The 21,054-nt window shown below is 39.3% G+C and overlaps 1 protein-coding gene across 4 annotated transcripts; it reads right to left on the bottom strand.

The window, feature by feature from the left end:
* Positions 1-758: 758 nt before the first annotated feature.
* On the bottom strand, positions 759-20,867 carry LOC111146513 (mitochondrial transcription termination factor 3). Of its 4 annotated transcripts, none has more exons than XM_022502053.1 (9): positions 20,746-20,867; positions 20,365-20,589; positions 17,676-18,024; positions 16,244-16,396; positions 11,209-11,398; positions 5,610-5,757; positions 5,145-5,216; positions 3,848-4,009; positions 759-1,059 (listed from the first exon to the last, which is right to left on the bottom strand). In XM_022502053.1, the coding sequence occupies exons 3-9, from the start codon at positions 18,007-18,009 to the stop codon at positions 865-867; spliced, it is 1,254 nt and encodes a 417-aa protein (XP_022357761.1). In that variant the 5' UTR covers positions 18,010-18,024; positions 20,365-20,589; positions 20,746-20,867; the 3' UTR covers positions 759-864. The 4 variants fall into 4 exon arrangements, with proteins under 4 accessions (XP_022357761.1, XP_022357762.1, XP_022357764.1 ...); XM_022502054.1 differs by having other exon boundaries at positions 17,676-17,877; positions 20,746-20,854; XM_022502055.1 differs by having other exon boundaries at positions 1,013-1,059; positions 3,841-4,009.
* Between the last annotated feature and the right edge of the window lie 187 nt (positions 20,868-21,054).

The following is a 21,054-nucleotide window of genomic DNA, read 5'->3' as shown; positions in this document are numbered from 1 at the left end:
TGGCACAGAGTCAGTGTGGAGGGGAAAAGGAGTACAAACACTGGGGTGGTTCACTGGAAGCCACCACTGTTAACTACCCACCCAAGCTTGTGATCCCAAGGCGGATAGCTGAAGTCACAAGGCCTTGTTTTACAAATAAGGATCTGACCCAGAGGTTAAATTATTGGCCCAGGATTACATGTCTAAAAGGCCCAGGATTACAATTCTGTATCAGTTCATGCTGTATATCTTTGCATACTGGCAATACGTCAGAGGTTTGTTACGACCTTTTGCTTTATCTCATTGCCCTTTATTTATCTTCACACTACTGCCCAGTCCCCTGTCCCCCCAATCCCTTTTCTTTTCCCAATTCTCAGTAGCCAACTGTGAGCAACTCTGAGTATCTATGCTCAGGAAGACAGTGCAGATCATCCAAAATGGAATGCATTTTGTAGCATGATCTACACGGACAGTAACTATTAGGTAAATAATAAAACAGCATGCTCCAGAAACTCTAGTAAGCTTTCAAAGCAAATAAAGTGGTCTTGTGACAAAACCACTTTAGAAGGCCTGCAACTACAGAGGGAAACCTCTGTCCTCATCCTCACCAGCAGGACAGTGTACCCACCCATAGGAAAGTGACTCCTTCTCTCGCTTGCTGTTGTTTGTTTTGTCCTCCTTGAGAAGGAAGGAAATGGTCAAGTTGAAGAAAAATTAAGTCACTAGGAACTTGTTAGAAAGATCTGCCACAAGTGTGCCCAAATTCACAATATTAAGAAATTTTTTCCAGGATCGGTGGAGGCCTGAGGCATTTATTTAAAAATATGTATCATTCATTCATATATACATTCATTTTACATTATTATATCTTAACATCATCAAAAACTAAAGAGTTTTTAAGAATTTTTCAAAATCTTGTACTGAGGCTTTGGCAATCTCTTCACAAAATATCTCATCAGGTACAGACACTAACTTGTCCAAAGAGATGTAGTTAGGTTTTACTGGATCATATTGTGCTCTTCCTAAATAGGTAAGGAACAAATGCCTTTCTTTGACTTTAAACAACCTTGTATTAAATACCTAAAAAAGAAAAAAAAAGTTTTTAACAAAAACATTGTGTACTGAAAGATGAACTATTAAAATGTTTATTTGGCTAAAAATTTTAATTAGGCTAACAATTATAAAGCATTGACCACATGCTCTGTAACTATGATAAAGCTTCTGCTAAGAAACTATGATTAAAAAGAACTAAAAGAACAATTATAAAGTAATTAAGGGCTATATTGTAGGCAAAGAACATTGGCTAATCCAGATGGAGGAGAAGTTAAGACAGCAAATCCTCAGGCCCTGCCCCCAAAATACTTAATCAGAAATTATGAATGGGGCGCACAGGTTCTCCAGGTGATTCTAATGACTGCCGAGTTTGAGAACCAAAGTTAGAAATCAAGGTCTATTGGCACCAAAAAGTTTGCAAGATTTCACAATCTGTGAAGCTTCCTTATTTTGGTAAAATTCCCACCTGCTCCCTCTGACATCCATTTCATTCTGGGGGTCTCAAAGGAGGCCCCTAGGGGAGCAACTAGGGGAGCAACCCGTCTTGGGGTTAAAACTCCTAAGGGTAGCATGAGTGGCAGCGACTTTAAAAAGGAGTCAGAAATAGGCCAACAAGAATTTTTATTTGCAAGAGAAAATTCATTTCATACCTCTAAGTTTTTGAAGCACCAGCCAAAAATTTAAAGTCTATCAGTTGCCCCACAGTCCTGTCAGTTAATGTATTTTTCCATTAGTTGTTGTTGTTTTTTAAAAATAGTATTAGCCAGACCCCTCCAAGTCTGAGAATCCCAATAAGGAAGTCACAGTTCTATAACTGGGCTTTCCAGAAGCTAGGGTTTGGGGTGCCTAAGAGGCTGTGTTTTTTAAAGAAATGATTTTGATCCATCTGGTCAAGTTTATAGTTTCCTCTGTTTAAAAAGTTTCTGTCCATCTTTGAGACCCCACTCATTCTACTGACCACTCAAATGTCGGTTCTTAGAGTGGTAGCATATCCTCGTTCAGAGCATGGATTTTTAAACTCAACTGACAAGAGTTCTAATCTTGGCTTTGTCTCTTGTTACCTGGGTAACCTTTGGACAATCCTTTTATGTTTTCTTCACTTGTAAAATCAGGATAATAATAGTACCCATCTCATATGGTGGTTGTGAGGATTAAATGAATTAATACAAGTAAAGCAGTAAAGGCAGAGCTAGTACACAGTGATCACTTAGTAGCTTCCATTATTTCTATAATTTTTTCCTACCTCTTCTAAATTACATTAATAAGCTCTATAAGGTTAAGACTTATCTAAGTCTAGGTTAAGGTAGACTTAGACTTAAGTCTATCTGGTTAAGACTCTAACATTATGTAAATCAATTACATTTTAGAAACTTGTCTCCCACACTAGATTACAAATTCCACAAGAATACAGACCATGTCTGATTGATTTTTATATCCCCAAACCAGATTATTTTATCATGCTCTGTCACTGAATTATCTAACAGCCCAGGGGAAAACTAATTGTTACTGCTTTTTAGTTGAAGACCACTTACTTTACAATTGTTTCAAAAAGCCACATCTGTACCACTGCACTTTTAATAATGAATACATATACATTTAATGAAACAGAAAAACTCTCTATTAAGGGCCTATTCATAGTGAAGTAAGATAGGTAAATAAACATTGCTATTTATGAAGGAACTGTACCAAATTCAATCTAGTTCTGAGTTATATTAAAGTCATATTTCTTTTGCTTATCTGTGTATCAAGAACACATGTATCAAACAGAGTAGGGGGATCACTCTAATGAAATTCAATCTTTCATTTATCCAGTATATGAATATAAATATGGAATGTCTATTCACATGGCAAACAGGAAAGAAAGGATGACTTTGATGAAATTCAATCATTCATTTGTTCAGCAAATATCTACTAAATATCCCAGTATAGTTCTAGGCACTGAAAATCCAGCAGTGTATAAATCAGACAGGATCTCTGCTTTCAAAGAATTAACATATTGTGAACAAGCAGATAATGTCACTTGCTAAAGAACAGCAAAGTCTGATGAGCTTGTAAAATATAAATGTGGCTTGGCACAGTAGCAAACGAACTGTTTCATGCCTTTGTAGGAGATCATTACAATATGGCTCATTAACTCGTGGTTTTATTTATTTTAAAAGATTTATTTATTCATTTGAGAGACATTGAGAGGACTGTGATGGGGGGGCGGGGAACAGAAGGAGAGAATCCCAAGCAAACTCCCTGCTGACTGCAGAGCCCAGTGGGGCTCACTCTCAGGACTCATGAGATGATGACTTGACCCAAAAACCAAGAGTCGGACACTTTAACCAACTGAGCCACCCAGGCAGCCCTAACTAATGGATATAGATAGACTGGCATATATATAGACTGTGAATAAAAAGTACAAATAGAATTGAAAGGACCTTTAAGGGAAGTGATGTATTTCAAATTTAAATGGAGAAAAACACAATTGGGAATATGTTACATTCCAATAGGCAGGATGAGCAGTAGGTAACTATCTGGCAACAGACTCGTCATTTGTGTCTCTGACGGAGATGTACACGTGTGCCCTAGAAGTTGTGAACTTTTCACAAGTGATCCCTCAACTTCTTCTGCTAGATGTGTTCTTGATTTAAAAGATGGGCAAAAGAAATACAACCTTACTACAACTGTCAGCCTCAGAACCAGACTATATTTGGTCCAGTTCCTTCCCAAATAGCAAGTCATTTTCTCAGTGGAACAGCACGATGCCCACAGAGAGCAGTTCTGGATGAAGGGCAATGAGAGCTCCCAGAGAGAACCATGCACCTGTTACCTGTGGGAACCTGACAATGAGGTGGTGGGGAATGCTCATCACATTGTGCACATAGTCAAAAGTCTCAGTCAGTTTCCTTTTATTTGCAGTCAACATCTTTGGGACTTTGGTGATCATATGTTGGATTTCATTACGTTTAAAACCTAGTTCAAGACGATAAACCTACAAGAAAGTAGAGTTACTTGAATCACAAATGGAAACAGTTATTTTGGTAATATGCCAGAGAACACACTGATTCTTTCAAAATTGGAATGAGGACTTTAAAATTTGGAGAGAGCTATGCCAGTGCCCCCAATGGGCACCCCAGTGCTTCTGGGGTAACCTGAATTTCAAGCCCCTCTCCTGAGATGAACTCTCATAGCATGGTTATCATCATGAAGATCACCAAAAGGAGCTATCATAACGATGAAACAGAATGATGGTGGACATGGAAGGCCTGGTCGGGCTATCTGTATGGGCCCTACACCACAGACCAGCCGTTAAGACTGTCAGCGTGTTTTTTGAGCCTCTGCTCCCAAGAACACTCACATACATGTTATCTGGAAAAACATGTCAAAATTCCAGAGATGGTAAAACTAAACACCCAAATGTGTAGTTAGGTCCTCTGCTCCCCTACCAATCCACTGCTCTCACCACTCTGCACGCTGTGCCCCTGCTGAATGATAAGACCCATCAGAGCACAGTGCAGGGCCAGATGCATAACAAAAACTTCTTCAACAACTGGACATGAAATACTTCAAGCACCTCAGAAAAACAGGCCTTCTATCATAATTTCAAATACCACTACAGTTTTGTATACTAACTAGTCAGCTGCCTTTGGCTTTATACTATTATCTTGGAGGAAGGACAGTAACAAGTGTCTGGTACATCCTGTGAGGGAACTAGAGCGGGCAGTGGGCACAGTTCTAAGGAGAGCAATGTGCTGGCCACTAGCCTGTTTGTAGGTCTTCTGGATCCAGCCTCTAAATCTCCTCTCCCACCGAGGTGACATAAAGCCGGGATCTCACACTGGGTAACAGACGCGGTTCCCAGACATCGCCCAGATACCTAATGCATTACTCCAGGATTATTGGTATCAGTGTCTACAAGGTGATTTCCGCAACTAACACCTGCTTAACACGTGAACGTACTAACTAAAATAAACTGCTTGCTTGATATGTATTTATTTCCTAGGTCCATCTTTCCAGAAATAACTTCTTTCACAATCTAGTGTTCTTTAAGAAGACAGTAGCAAAATCTATCCTCTTAAGCACTTAAAGAAAGAAGCTGATTTCTGAAAATCTTAAAGGTGACCTACCTTCATGTTTTCTTTCACGGGCTCCAGACTTCCAGTTAGTAGCCTTGGGAGACGAACTACCAGGTCTCTAGTCTATAGTTATTTAAAAAAAAAAACCCTATTATTACTATACATGCACATTCAACTAGTTTGGGAAAACAAGCCATTATTAGGGACACAAATCTAAAACTCAAAATATGGAGCAATTCAGAAAGAATTCAGGAATTCAGGAACCCTGAAAATACATAAATTTAAAACTGTTTGAGGAAAAAAACAAATACTGAAAACAAAACTTAAGGCACTAACTTAATGGAATATTATAAAATGATACAGTTATATATTTAACCTAGTAGGGTAATTCATTCTTATACAAAAATACCAGGCATTTATAGAATTCATATGGGCCAGGGATCTGTGAGAAATGTGAGATTTAAATTACAAAATGGAGCGCACATGGAAAAATATAAATTCTCCTGTTTTCTTTACCTTCTTCACGCTAAGTTCAAGTTCTTTCTGAAAAAATCCCAATCTGTTATCCAATCTTTCCACTGAAAAACTCAGCAAAAATGGCGCATTTCTGACCATCTGTGCAATATGTGCCTTACTGAAATTTTTTGACTGCAGATAAGCCACTCTAGAGGAATAAACAAAAAGTACATGTACATATGATTAACACTTACGAAAGTCATGCTACTTTCCAAAGTAACAAACAAACAAAAAAAAGGATAAGTAAAAACATTCTATAGTAATGGTCCAAATATGGTTAAAGCAAAACAAGCACCCAACCAACTCTAGAATGGTTCCCTTTTCTACTTAGAAACCAAATAATTCTGAAATCTACTAACAGGTTCTCTTTTCAGTTAATCTGACTTATTTTAATACTTGGTAGAAAAAAACCAATAGCTTCTGTTTAAGAATTTTTTGCTTAGAACAAAAAAATCCACAAATTAGAAAATAAGAGGTTCCAAACTCTTTTTATAAACACCCTCACGCGTGGCTGAAATGGAGAGGGGAATGTTTTAGTTTAGCAAATTTAATGAGTATGTATATTCGTCAATAATTTTTACTACGATTTACAATACGCCTTTTGTTAACAACTGAGAAATTTCCTAAGTTTCTGGGAACCAAAATAAGGTAGTAAAATAGAAAGTTTGACTATAAAATAACATTATTGGTTTTTAAAACCTTATACACATAGTAAAAGGCAGTTTTATTAAATACCTAAAATATATAAGGACGTTGTCTTAATTCTTACCAGAAAAACAAAAACAATAACCTGTGAACCAGGTAAATTTTCTACATTGTATATGAAAAAAATACAGATTCAGAGAAGTTAAATAACTCCTCTTAGACCACTAGCTAATTAACGACCAAGCTGAGATGTGAACTCAGACATGCCTACACTGAAGGCCTGTGATATTTCTATACCATGTACCACCAGAGCTTATATTTTATAAGTGACTACTACTCCTTTAAGGGACTCCCTTAGAGGACATGAGAGACAAGACCAATAAATTTAACTATATAAAAATTTAAAATGCAAGGCAACCCCCTCCAACCACTGACAAAGTCAAAATAAGTGCTGAGTATTTATAACGTATCACAGAGAAATAACTAATTTTGTTAAAATGCTTACAAAAGAAAGAAAAAGACTTTAATTTTAAAATGGCAAAGGATAAAGGTGATTTATAGAAAAGGCGATGTAGATAGAAATTCAGCATTGGAAAAGACCCTCCAAATGTTATTTCTGAAACAACACTGAGGCATTATGTTTTTGTTTGTTTGTTCGGTTGATTTTTAAGGCATTGTTTTTAATCTATAAAATGAACTGAGACCATAAATTCTGATGACTCTGTATTAGTGAGGGCAATAGAGAAACTTGCACTTCTGTACGATGCTGGTGGGAGCCTAAATTGGAAAACAACCTTATAAAGGACAACTTGTCGGTATCTATTAAGATTGTAAATGCTCATACCCTTTCACCTAGCAATGTCACTCCTAGAAATCTGTCCTACAGATACACAGCAGTATATGGGATATATATGATAAATATATGTATATCATTTTCTCACAAACACACACACACACACACACACGGAGAGTCACTGCAGCCTCTTTATGATAGCAGTGACTGGAAACACCCCAGCAAGTTTGTCATGAGGGACTGAACAATCCACAGTGTGGACTATACAAGCATTAAAAAGAAGAAGAAGAAGTCCTAGTACAAAACTATCTCTCACATACAGTTAAGGTAAGAAAGAGAGCAGAATAGTATGTATAAATGTTACCAAGTTGTATGTACGTGTGTTCATGTGTATTTGTACACACATATACACACATGCTTGCATATGACAGAACATTCTTAGGTCAAACAAAAAACCTGATCATAGTTGCTGCCTCCACAGGTGGTCTCAGAAAGTTGATGAGGGATAGGAACAAGTAGGTGGGAAAGAGGATTACTTTTTCTCCCCCAACCCTTTTTTTGGGTCACAGCAAAAATCAATATTTGACTAAAACTTTGTCAAAACTGTTGCTACCTTCTGATAAATTTTTTTTTTTTTTAGATTTTATTTTTTTGACCGAGAAAGAGAGACAGCAAGAGAGGGAACACAAGTAGGGGGAGTGGGAGAGGGAGAGGCAGGCTTTCCCACGGAGCAGGGAGCCTGATGTGGGGCTCGATTCCAGGACCCTGGGATCATGACCTGAGCCAAAGGCAGATAGTTAACAACCGAGCCATCCAGGTGCCCCTGTCATAATTTTTCTAATAAAAAATTAAGATATAAGGCTCAGTCAAAAAAATTTTAAATAATTAAATGATTATCCTTTTAAATATCCTTACAAAGAACCAAGTAACTTTATACATTTGAAATTTTCTTCATTCAAAGGAAACAAGTATATGAAATCAATGCTATTATAGAAATCCTAGAAAATAAGACTACTGTACATACCAGAAGAAACGCTAAATTCAATTAAGTTTATAATACTCTTACTTCTTACAGTAGAAGCTTGTTTTTTGATGTGGATAAACCTATTAAAAAATTGTAAGCAATTAAAATAATGTTCCAGAGTTTGAGTCGGCCAGGCTTAGGAACCATTAGTCTATGCTGTCTGAGGGAATATCCTTTCGTTGTTAGGAGCCTATGTGTGATCTTGAGCAAGTAACTTCAGCTTCCCTTCAACTTAGGTTTCCTTTACAGAATTAAGAATAGGGAGACAGCGTGGTGCCATACCCCAAGCTCTGCAGTTAGACTAACTGGGCCTGAATCCCAGCTCCATCATGTACACCATCCACGTCATCTTGGGCAAATTATGAAGCCTTTCTGTGTCTCCCCTGGAAAATGGTGATATTAATAGTAGTAGTGAAGTAGTCAATGGTACTGAAATAGTGCTGTATGGTGACAGATGGTACCTACACTTCTGGTGAGCGTAGCATAACAGATAGCCTTGCACAGACTTGCTCAATCATTCCTTTGTACACCTGGAACTAATGTAGCATTGCATGTCACTATACTTCAATTAAAAACAATATTAGCTACAAAAGGTGGGTATTCATCCTTTTTGATGGAGGCATAATACTCCATAGTGTATATGGACCACATCCTCCTTATCCATTCGTCCGTTGAAGGGCATCTTGGTTCTTTCCACAGTTTGGCGACCATGGCCATTGCTGCTATGAACATTGGGGTACAGATGGCCCTTCTTTTCACTACATCTGTATCTTTGGGGTAAATACCCAGTAGTGCAATTGCAGGTTCATAGGGAAGCTCTATTTTTAATTTCTTGAGGAAATTCCACACTGTTTTCCAAAGTGGCTGCACCAACTTGCATTCCCACCAACAGTGTAAGAGGGTTCCCCTTTCTCCACATCCTCTCCAACACATGTTGTTTCCTTTCTTGCTAATTTTGGCCATTCTAACTGGCGTAAGGTGGTATCTCAATGTGCTTTTAATTTGAATCTCCCTGATGGCTAGTGATGATGAACATTTTTTCATGTGTCTGATAGCCATTTGTATGTCGTCACTGGAGAAGTGTCTGTTCATATCTTCTGCCCATTTTTTAATATGATTGTCTGTTTTGTGTGTGTTGAATTTGAGGAGTTCTTTATAGATTCTGGATATCAACCTTTTGTCTGTACTGTCATTTGCAAATATCTTCTCCCATTCCGTGGGTTGCCTCTTTGTTTATTGACTATTTCCTTTGCTGTGCAGAAGCTTTTGATCTTGATGAAGTCCCAAAAGTTCATCTTCGCTTTTGTTTTCTTTGCCTTTGGAGACATATCTTGAAAGAAGTTGCTGTGGCTGATATCGAAGAGGTTACTGCCTATGTTCTCCTCTAGGATTCTGATGGATTCCTGTCTCACGTTGAGGATGAATACCCAACTTTTGTAGCAACATGGACGGGAGTGGAAGAGATTATGCTGAGTGAAATAAGTCAAGCAGAGAGTCAATTATCATATGGTTTCACTTATTTGTGGAGCATAACAAATAGCATGGAGGACAAGGAGAGATGGAGAGAAGGGAGTTGAGGGAAATTGGAAGGGGAGGTGAACCATGAGAGACTATGGAGTCTGAAAAACAATCTGAGGGTTCTGAAGAGGCGTGGGGTGGGAGGTTGGGGGAACCAGGTGGTAGGTATTAGAGAGGGCACGGACTGCATGGAGCACTCGGTGTGGTGCAAAAACAATGAATACTGTTACGCTGAAAAGAAAAAAAAAAAGACACAGGAAAAACAAACAAACCAATATTAGCAGAGTAGTCTCTGAAATGGCTCCCAATAATCCCCCACCTCCTGGTATGCACACTTCCTTTGAATAAATCTTGAACAATAGGGCAAACTGGTTTTTGAATGGAAAGGGATCAGTGTTCCAGACAGAAGAAGCAGAGCTGGATATGACAGACTGAGTTCCCTGGAATCATTCATTCTCTCCCCTGTAATAGTCTGTCTATATTATACCAGAAGGTAAGTCCCATAAAGAGAGAGGGTGTGCGTATCTATCTTTTGTGGTTCAAGTGTAGCTCAGTGCCTTGCATATACAGGAGTTCAAATTGTTCAACACAAGGAATCAGTTTCTCATTTAGTTTTTTTTCACTAATTCAGACAAGGCATTGGGTTCTGATGTTCAAGGAACTGTAAAGTTCTCTGATATGCAGTAAGGCTCACCATCAGTGTAAGAATAATCTGGGGGTGAAGACTAGCGGCAGACCAGTTAGGAAACTGTTAAAGCCATCTTCTTGTGAAATGGGGACCCAATGTGATTTTCATAGTGAAGATTAAGAGAAATGTATTGACTGATTTGAGAAATTAAAAAAAAAAATGATAGGTGATTTATTCACTGTGGATACTAAAAGAAGAGAAGCCAAAGTTACTACCAACATTTCTGATTTGGTCAACAAGTTGAACCATGCTCCCATTCAGTCAGTCTGGGAATAGAGGTGAGAAGTAGGGACGATGATAAATTCAAAAGGTGAACTTAGGGACAGGGGCTCTGTCTTCTTTTCTTTGGTGTTCCCAATGCCTAGCAGGATTCTTATGTCACAGATCAATACTATCTCATCTCACTGTATTGATTCTCACAGATTTAATAAATTCTTTGAATGCTGAATGTACAAAGATGTTTATCGAAGTACTTTTTAAAGAAGAAAAGAAAGGAACAATGAAAATAGCCAACTTACGGAAATGATTAAGCAAATTATAGAGTAATGAGCCAAGAGGATGTCAGATGTCTACCATCAAAAATTGCCCAGAAATTAAAACAACCCACAAAAGTTCAGGTTTTCATAACTCTAAGTGCACTCTCAGTAATCTAGCCATTTGTTAATGGATGAAAAAATTTTTTATTCCAGTTTCTGAAGAGAACCCTGTAAGTATTGACTCAGCAGTAAGTTGAACACATAAATGAGAAGTCAAATAAAAGAACTGTTTTAGATACTTAATCTTGATCAAAGAAAGTCCATGACAACAACAACAAACTTTCATATTCATTATCAGCAGATTCTTATGCAGCTAAGACTTAAAAATAACTTACACATATGTTTCCTTCATAACCACTTCTTGGGTTATGTGGAAACCACTGTAAAAGTCCTACCTGGTCTTAAGATTTTCAAGGTCTTCAGAGAAAATAGCATAGTTTTTAGTCAGGTATGTTCCCAGCTGGTTATCCTCTATACCCAAATCCTTAAGAAACATAAGTATTTGCTTAATGTCTTTTTCAAAATCCAGTCTCAGAAGGAGGTTGGCTGCATCGGGATGTTTTTCTATCTTTGAGAGATCCACTCCTATAATAAATTACAAATAGTGCTTGAAGATAACTGTTTAGATAGCTCATTAAACTTCATACATAAAAATACAAGGAATTACTGGTGAAGATCAACAACCTGTCCAAAAGAGAACTGAGATAGGCCAACAGAAACTTCTAAACCTATTTAAACTAAACTAGTTGCCAAAATAAAATTAAATTAAAATGAAAACGTAGTACTTCTGTCAAAGTCACATATAGAGGAAAACAATTCATTTGGGGCTAAACTTCTGCCCAAAACAAATTCACCAAGTCATACTGACCTGGCTAGGATCATCATTTTTATCTATGGTTTCTTGAATATTGTTTGAAGGATGCTTATGAGCTCCAAGGGATCTCCATAGTAATTGCTTAACGGGTAATTCTATAGTGTAAAAAACCCCTTTAAATAAATTGTTACTTTCTTTGACGTTTGTCATTTCCTTAGTTATAAGCATTATTTTCAAAATGTGTTTATGATCGCCTCCGGGTGGGGAAATAAAAATAACCCTCTGTCTCACTCATTGTAATCTCCAGGTTTTCAGCATGGAGACAAGTACCTTGAAGGACCTCAAGAAATGTGTGTGTGAGAACAGGTGAGCCTACACAGCCCTCAGATAGACAACAAAGTAGAAAGTATAGAAACTTTGACCTTCAGATAGTCTTGTAATCTTAGGAAGTCTAAGTAAGTGAGACAAGGCACAGGAGAAAGAAAGAGGGAGAAAGCAAGTTGTTAAAGTATTCTCTGGTTATGGATATAATTAGATGGCAATGTTAATTAGGCAGGGAATCAAAGTAACCTGTAATTCAAAATTCATTAAAACTGAGCTTTTTAAAAATATATATATATTTTATTTATTTATTTGAGAGAGAGAGAATGAGAAAGTGAGCATGAGAAGGGAGAGGTCAGGGGGAGAAGCAGACTCCCTGCCGAGCAGGAAGCCTGATGTGGGATTTGATCCCGCAACGCCAGGATCATGACCTGAGCCGAAGGCAGTTGCTTAACCAACTGAGCCACCCAGATGCCCCAAAACTGAGTGTTTTATTCTCTCATTTTTTCCCCCTTTCATCTGATTAAAAAAAATAACCATGAACAGGAAAGGCATTACCTTTAGAGTAAACATTTGAAGATAATCTAATACCTAAAGGTTAGACTTAAATTTTATATTCCTAAAAATATTTCTTCAGGTGAAAAATAACTCTCAAACTGATTTCCAGATGCAGCTTTCAAGTCTTCAGTATAAAAGCAATTAAATAAAAACATTCTTTCTTTAATGGTATACACAACGAGAAAAGTAAATTATAATTTCTTACATTACTATATCCATCTATTATTATCAAAACAATCAAAACATAATTCTAAACCCAAATTCCTTTTTTTTTTTTTTTTAAGATTTTATTTACTTATTGGACAGACAGAGATCACAAGTAGGCAGAGAGGCAGGCAGAGAGAGAGGAGGAAACAGGATCCCTGCTAGGCAGAGAGCCCGACATGGGGCTCGATCCCAGGACCCTGGAATCATGACCTGAGCCGAAGGCAGAGGCTTTAACCCATTGAGCCACCCAGGCACCCCATAAACCCAAATTTCTTGATATTAAACAGGTACTGATTTAAGATGATTACGACTATAAAACCAGATTACACAAAGACACAGAATGAAGACCAGAAACAGATCGAGGATCAACTAAATGAATAAAATAAAAAATTAGCATATAATAATAATGGCATTTCAAATTAATGGTGAAAAGATACACATTCATTGCAGTATAAGAGGTCCACTAGCTATACATTTGAAAAATAATTGTTTCAATTACTATGCTTATCATGGTGAGCATGATGTAATGTACAGAACTACTGAATCACTAAGTTGTGTATCTGAAACTATATAACATATGTCAATTTCACTTAAGTAAAAAAAATTCCTTCTATATCTGAAACAAAATTTCAGAAGGTAAAGCTTCTAAATGTGTACTAACTCCAAAACTACTAGAAGAGAACTGTTTGTCAATTATTAAGCTTGACTGCATACAAACGTAAAAACCATGTATGGCTTTCTGTAATAAGTGTATTTGCACAGAAAAAGGTAGGGAAAGCTATTCAACAAACTGGTGATAGGGTTACCTCTGGAAGGTAGAAATGGGTATGTAGAGAAGGTGAGCGTTCCTTCTCTTATAGTCCTTGATGGATAGATACATAAATCAGACAGAAACTATTTCCCAATCTCTGTGATAAATGTGGGAAGGGGTGCTTTAAAAATAACACACAGGGTCCGGACTTGGAATTTCACTTCCTGTTAAGCTGACATGTGCTGCAGTGCCCTGCTTGGCATGAGCCGTCACACCCCAACTGCGCTCAAACAGAAATCCTGAAAAGCTGCCTTTTTAACAGCTATCGGAGAGCAGAATCTCATCAGGAGAGCACACCGCTGCCAGCACAAACCACTTGGGCTTACTCAAGATTTCTTTAACTTGAAAAAAGAGTCCCCGAATTCCCAGTACGGACCAGGCACTTCTGCTAGGCTCTGGGGATACAAAAAATGAGTAATCCACGCCTCTAACTTCTGGGTAAACGCCGTCCGAGTTGCTTTCATCCCTTCAGTTACTATGATGATTACCACTGTATTCAGTTATGGTTACACATATTTCCGTCAAGGTCTGGCAGGCAGCAGACTGTGCCCTAGAAAGTGTGAACCAAAAGAACTTTAATGAAGGGATTTTACACAGTGGTGTGACAGCGTGAACAAGGGCTCCCCTAGTGCTAAACAGACAAGGAGCAAAAAGTATTACCCGGACCCAGAGGGAACCGCAAGCTATTAAGAAGGGATGCTCGGTAGGAGCCGTTGTCATGGAGCGAGGCAGTTACAGGGCCCAATGCAGGGAGGGAACGGGGAAAAAAAATAAACTCCCACCTGCCTTCCCTCTCCTCCCGCAAGTGTCTCCCACTGGCTGAAGCTGCCCAGGAGCCAGCTGGCAAAGGAGCTCTAGTGCATGGAGACTGGCCTCCCGGGAGAGAGAACAGGCAGAGAAAGGCGGAAAATAGATCTGAGAAGCAGACAGGCATTGGGACATGTGGGTCCTCAAAAACACTATCTGACAAGGCAATCAGGCTCCTCCACGGTCCTGTCATTTAAGTTACTTCCAAGATGTGCTGCTGACTTATCAACATACAAAGAAGGAATGGCTGAAACATATATTCCAGAACTCTTAAGTATGCTGTAACTTACTTACAGGCAGGGGCCATGTCTTCTGTTTATCTTGTATTTGCCATGGCACCTATCGTAAGGCTGGCAAAGCTGTTCCAGAAGGAAGGTGACTGGCTCTCCTCTTTGTAGCAGACATCATCTTTCTCTCCTCTCTGAAGCCACAGAACACTTATTTGGATGTCTTATGTAGCATTCTCACCTTCCCTTTCATCCCTGCAGACCATCTATTCTTAAAAGTGTGTATTTAGATGCTTCTGAAGACTTGAAGCTTCTTGAGAACAAAGGCCATTCCCTGCACATTTGGGTAACTTGCACAGGAACAGGGAATTAGACAACTGTAATGTTGTTATTAGTGCTAGAATGGAACTAAGCCGTGGTGATTGTGAGGATCTAGAGGAGGGTCACCAAAGACATTTTAGAAGTTACTTGAACTAAGTTTTCCAGTTGTCAGAGCTGGCCAAACCGAAGGAGGGAAGGGGCAAGCAGCAGAGCTGAAAAGGTAAGCAGGGACCAGACTAGGCAGAGCTCTGACATCCCGGGAAGCTTTTGAAGGATTTCCAGCAGGTCACTGACATAGTCAGATTGGCATTTTAGAAAGAGAACTGGTATTTGAGAGATCATCAAGGCAAAACTGCTGATAAAACGACTATCAAGTTAGGACACTCCTAACCTTCCAGTGAAAAATGAGAGCCTAAAATACAGCCGTGAGTGGAGAATGAGAGAAGCAGATGAATTTGAGAAAGAATCCCTCACCTACCCTCTTCCTCTCAATCCCCTGGGAGAAAGGATGTTTATCATCTGGGAAAATGAAGTCAGAGATGTGCCAGACCCAGGGATGAGAGAAGCAGATGGCTGCAATGAGGTATTGGACTGAACAGGACAGGACTAAGTAAAAAGTCTACAGTGAGATCCCTTGGCTGTCTTCAACTATCCAGACCCAAGTGCATGCTCCCAGCCAGCAAGCTAAAATAGTTATGGAGCAGGCCTAGATAGAAACCATCTACATTAGGGGGATGGTGGGCTCCAGGAGGAAGGGTGGCAGGTGGTAGCGAAAAGGAAGGAATTCCTCATCTGGCAGGGTTTGTTGCAGGAAACACTGTCCTGACAGGCTACTGGAAGATGTGGGAAAATTTGGCCCTAGAAATAAAGAAAACTAACCAAAGGAAAAACAAGAACTATTAACAACTGTGGAAAAATGAAAAGTTGTACAGGAAGGAAAACAATCCCAGAGAGCAACAAGCAATATTTACAATCCTAATATCATTGCTGACTAAGGATTCGTCTAAAAATTTTTACCATCGCTATACTGGGCGAACCGAACAGGGGGAAAGTATATGTGTAATACACGAGATCAACCAATGTCTAAAACTGATGAACCAAGCAACAGCACTATAAACAGTTACATAAACAGAGATTAACTGCAAACAGAAAAAGCTGTAAAAGTTAAGGAGATACCTCTGGGGAACAGCATGAAGGTCAGGAAGGATGAAGCAGAGAGTACGGTTTTTCACTAGAAGCCTTTTCACACTATTTGACTTCTGTTCATCTTGATAAAAGTTTAGAAATGCTGATTTGAACAAAGCAAGGCAAAAAAGCGAATGAGGGGTACCCTCAAGAAGTCCTTGTAGGTTACTGAGACTTACCTAGCAGCACTAATTTCTGCAGAGTCTCGGAATGATCCACGTAGTCTCGGAGTGTGTACGAGTCTGGGGGCAGTGCCGGGTCTGCAATAATCTGAACGGCCTCCTCCTCAGAAACCGGCTGTAACGGAGACACTGGAGGCCGGTCGTCCAGCGCTTCCACACAGGCCATGTAAAAAGACAGGCAGTCAGCTCTCCAGTCTGTATGCCCAATGCTAAACCTCTTGCCTAGTTTGCTTCTTTTTAAGGCCTGGGATCACTGCAGAACTAAGTATCTGAGAAGTTCACATATCTTCTGCCTTCAGAGAGGTAAGGCTAAGACTAGAGAAACTGTTCCTCCAAGATAACCTATCTGTTGGTACGTTTCTGTTCATAAGGAGGAGGTCCTACACTAAATTCCTCTCCTTTAATTCACTTTTAATCAACAGGTAAGAACTCTAAAAAGATCAACTGACCTTCAAATACATTTTGAGATAGATTCTACCCCACCCAGTTAAACTAGCCCAAAGTACAACATATTCTACCAGCCTAATTTGTTTGTATGAGTTAGAGTCATTATATCCTGAAATGTCTTTTGATGCAATCCCCTCTCCTCCAAGTTATTCTCAAGTACGCTTTAAAAGGACTTCTATGATTCTCTTTCTACCACCTGTAGTCCTTCGCTGTGGACATGCCCCTCTCTAGCAGGGCCTTGATTCTGAGATTTTGTTTTGTTTAAACCAAACGTGGTATGGGAGACACTGGAAACTGTAACCTACCTTGAGCTAAAGAATCAAGACTATGATTTTTTTTTGTTCTATTTTTTGCTTCTAATCACTACCCTTTCTTATTTCTTAGAGCCAGTCTTTCCTCCCTGCCCCCCTTGACCCTGCTCTCTTTTATATTCTACTTAACCTAATATCTCATTGCGGTAAAATATTCCCTGCATGGGAATATTCCTAGAATAGGAAGCATAGGAGAGAGAGGACTGACTAAAAAGTGACAAAGGAGATTTTTGGGATGCTCTATTTGTGTTCTTTTGGGTTATAAGTTGTGGAGGCTGTTACACTACTAGATGTGTTTGTCAAAATTCATAAGCTGTACACTCAAAACTGACAAATTTTACTTGGATAAAATTATATCCTAATCAGGAATATCATATTAGGATAAATTATACCCTAGTAAACCTAATTACCACCTGAAAAATTTTTTATAAATAAATAATAAAGTATTTAGAAAGCAACTATTACATATATATCTAGAACACAGTATTTTATATAGTAATCTACAAACCTTTTTTTCCTCAGTCAGGTAAGTAAATGAAGAGAACGGACATTGTTCTTTTTCTTACTTGGTACAAAGTATGACTTGAAATGGGCTAACAGACTATCAACCATTGACCTGCTCAAACTACCAAAGTGGGGCAAGAGGGACTCTTCCAGAAGTCCAGAATTACCTTCTAGAGACAGCTCAGAATCAAAACTGGGTATGTTTTCTGTCTTCTGTGTCTGTTCACTCATGGAAGGAAGCAGAGTACCTTGGGCAGAACCAATCTCTTGCCTACTTGAGTTGGTAGACTGGGAACTATTCCATAAGGAGGAAGTCCTGTACGTCTTGAATCCCCACTGGACAAAGTAATTGTCAGAAGACATCTGTGGCTGAGCAGAAAAGCCATGCAACAGTGTTTTTCCTGGTCTCGGAAAATGTTTTCGAAGTTGTATAGCTGTAATGAAGCTACTCAGTTTAACTGAATTGAACCATCTGAGTATCTGTTGGGCTGACAAAGCCATTTTTCTTAAAATAGCCTACAAACGAAATATATAACCATCAAAAAAGAGAAAGTTATTTGACTTAAATGTTTAGAACAGTATTCAAACAACAAAATAATAAACTGGAAAATCTTTTTTTCTAATTCAAAGATGTTTAATAGACTTAGATGATTGGAGTAGTCCCATGTTACTTAACCACAGGAAAAGCCAAAAACAAGGCAATCCCAATTACAAACCAAAGGATGGGAACTTTTGAACTGGAAAAATAAAGATTCTTTACGACGAGAAAAAAAGCAAAACCAATGGTATAAAACCATTTAAAACAAAAATCTGCTAATGTTTAAATTACAGCTGAACCCAATCATCTCTGTTAGTTTAATATTTAAAGGAAATAAGGTGATGCAATTAAGTGTTCTTGAAGTTTGGTTTGCAGGACATTTAAGAAGCAAACTGTTGATCAAGACACTGAATTATGCAAATGAATTTTATGTCTATGCGTTACTCACAAAATGAAAAACAAGAAGAAATCTACTTTGTCCTAAGTGAATTATCTCTGTCCTAAATTTTTTTTTTTTTTTAAGATTTTATTTATTTGACAGACAGAGATCACAAGTAGGCAGAGAGGCTGGCAGAGAGAGAGAGGAGGAAGCAGGCTCCCTGCCGAGCAGAGAGCCAGATGCGGGGCTTGATCCCAGGACCTGGAGATCATGACCTGAGCTGAAGGCAGAGGCTTAACCCACTGAGCCACCCAGGCGCCCCTCTCTGTCCTAAATTTTATTATCACTGTTAATCTGGAAGATTGTTTCTTGGTTAATCCTCAGGGCTAAACACTGTTGATTATTTCAGATAAAGCTGTTCCTCAAAAGGGAATTGAACAAAACCAATTCTGCCAAATTCTGGTTTTTGGCTGTAGAAAAAAAGAAAAAGAAAAGGCCTTCAAAAACAAAAGGTCAAAACTAGCACAGAAATACATAAGCAACCAGGAAAGAATACATGAATATTTTGACCAAAAATGCAGTTGTTTTTAAAAAGATTTTTATAAGAAAAGGCTGTTAATACTTTAAGCTCCAAGATTATGAAGAAACTTTATATTTACACAGCTTAATTACAAGATTAGATTTGATGCATATAATTTTATGTTAAATAAGATAATCCATAAAACACAGAGCATGGAATCCAGCATATGGAAAATCTTTCACAAATGTTAGCCATTATTATTATTATTGATTAGATATCCATATATAAATGAATTCTGCTGAATTAGTTGTAACATACAACTTTTTGATTTGTTTTTCTACAGACTGGAATTCAGCTTGTTTTATGCTCAGAATTAGACCGGATATTAAAGATCTAACCTCCTCCCAGAGATCTGTAGTTTAGGGAAGCCTCCTGAAAGAGTTTATAAAAGTGAGTCTCGTCGTCATTCTGAAATGATTTCAGAAAGGAAATAGGTATGCACAACAGCCTTGTGGGATAGGTGCTTTTTGTTAAGTTCTGGTAGGAAATGACCTGCCAAATCAGTCAGGTTTTCCCTCAAACCTGTAACATTCATTCTCTACACAAAGTCATAAGAGAGCAAACTGGAAGCTAGAAAACCTCAGTTGTACTAGTTGACAAGACTATTTCTTGGGGTGGCGGGCAAACTGGCCCATGATGGGGGTTCAATAACTATTCTTTAAATAACAATTTTTTGAAAAGGTTATGGATACAATAATATGACTCTTAAGGTTCCTATCAGCTTTAAAATATTTTGACTTCAAGTTTGTCTAGGCATTGCATCCTACTTCAAAGCAAACTTCTGAAATCCCACATTCACTGTGAAGCCTTTCCACACTCAAATTAATACTTTTCCTATCATATAGCGGAAATTAACTTTTGAATTCTGCCATATTCATTAAAAGACCTTTCTGCATTCAACTAATGTTTATCCTGTTTGTATTTACAAGGGCAGTCTCCTCCCTACATCATCATTTCATTGCTGTATATACCTCTTAACAAATGATGAATTGTTCGTTCACGGGAGCAGGGCTGGGTCCTATCTCCGGACCCACCCTCCCAGGGGACTATTTCCCACTACCCCAGGGATTTGCACTGCTCCAAAGTCTGTTGGATGGAAATGAATCAGTTGCAACTATGATTAAATCATTTGTCTACTCAGTATTCAAAAGCGGGTAAGGCATTTGCAGACGTGCACAAAAGCCCTGCGTAGTGGTCACAGTAAATCTAACACGGTTCCATCAGGAAGATTAAAGAAAAAAGTCCTAAAGGACCTGTCAAGTCCATTAAAACATCACATAGTAGGTTCTTGCTCTAGTCCTTCGCTAGGTATAGGAACTGTCACTTAAGTCCTGTTTTTCCAGAGTTCAAGATTTTTACCTCTGTAACGCTGGTAAGTGAAGTCAAGAGATGGGGGGAGGGGTGGATGTGAAGATGGCTCTGTAATCAGGGGCCGCTGGTGAATGCCACACGCCCCTCCTAGGCCATTCTAACAAGTTCCCACAGCGAACTTCCGCAGGAAGCCGGCTGACACTCTAGGCTTCCTTCCGTGTCCTTAGCAAAAAGCGCTAACAAACAAGCATGGTTGCGTTTTCGTCTCGTCGGCTAGGGAAAAAAAACAACAAAACTAAATTAATCGCTCCCGACTGGGCGGCGGAGACCCAAGGGCCATGAGGTCCTGGTCGTGGCCTGGACGCGGGTGGGTCCGGACCCGACCCCCACCGGGAGCGCGCCCCGCGTGCTCCCGCGGCTCCGCTTTACCTGTGGCGAGGCCCACGCTCTCGGTTTGTTTGTGGGTGGCTGCCAAGCTGGTCCGGCCCCGCAGACAGTCCCGCAGCGTCTCACGCGCGCCGGCCGGCGCCGCCGCGCTCCCTCGCCCACGTGGACTGCGGCCGGAGTGGGCGAGACCATCTGCGAGACTGCGCGGGGGGAGAGCGGGCGGCGTGCGGAGGGGAGGGAGCCGGCTAGGGGTCACAGCTTCCCTTCTGCCCCACGCTGCTTCCTTTAGACCTCGTCCACCGGGAATGTGAAGACACCGCGAGTCCGCAGAGATGCGGCTCCCGGAAGACC

The sequence above is a fragment of the Enhydra lutris genome, unplaced genomic scaffold (assembly GCF_002288905.1).
Source record: "Enhydra lutris kenyoni isolate GAN:26980312 unplaced genomic scaffold, ASM228890v2 scaffoldscaffold14, whole genome shotgun sequence".
Lineage (NCBI taxonomy): Eukaryota > Metazoa > Chordata > Mammalia > Carnivora > Mustelidae > Enhydra > Enhydra lutris.
The sequence above is the reverse complement of the archived record's forward strand: the minus strand, read 5'-3'. Positions and strand labels throughout refer to the sequence as shown.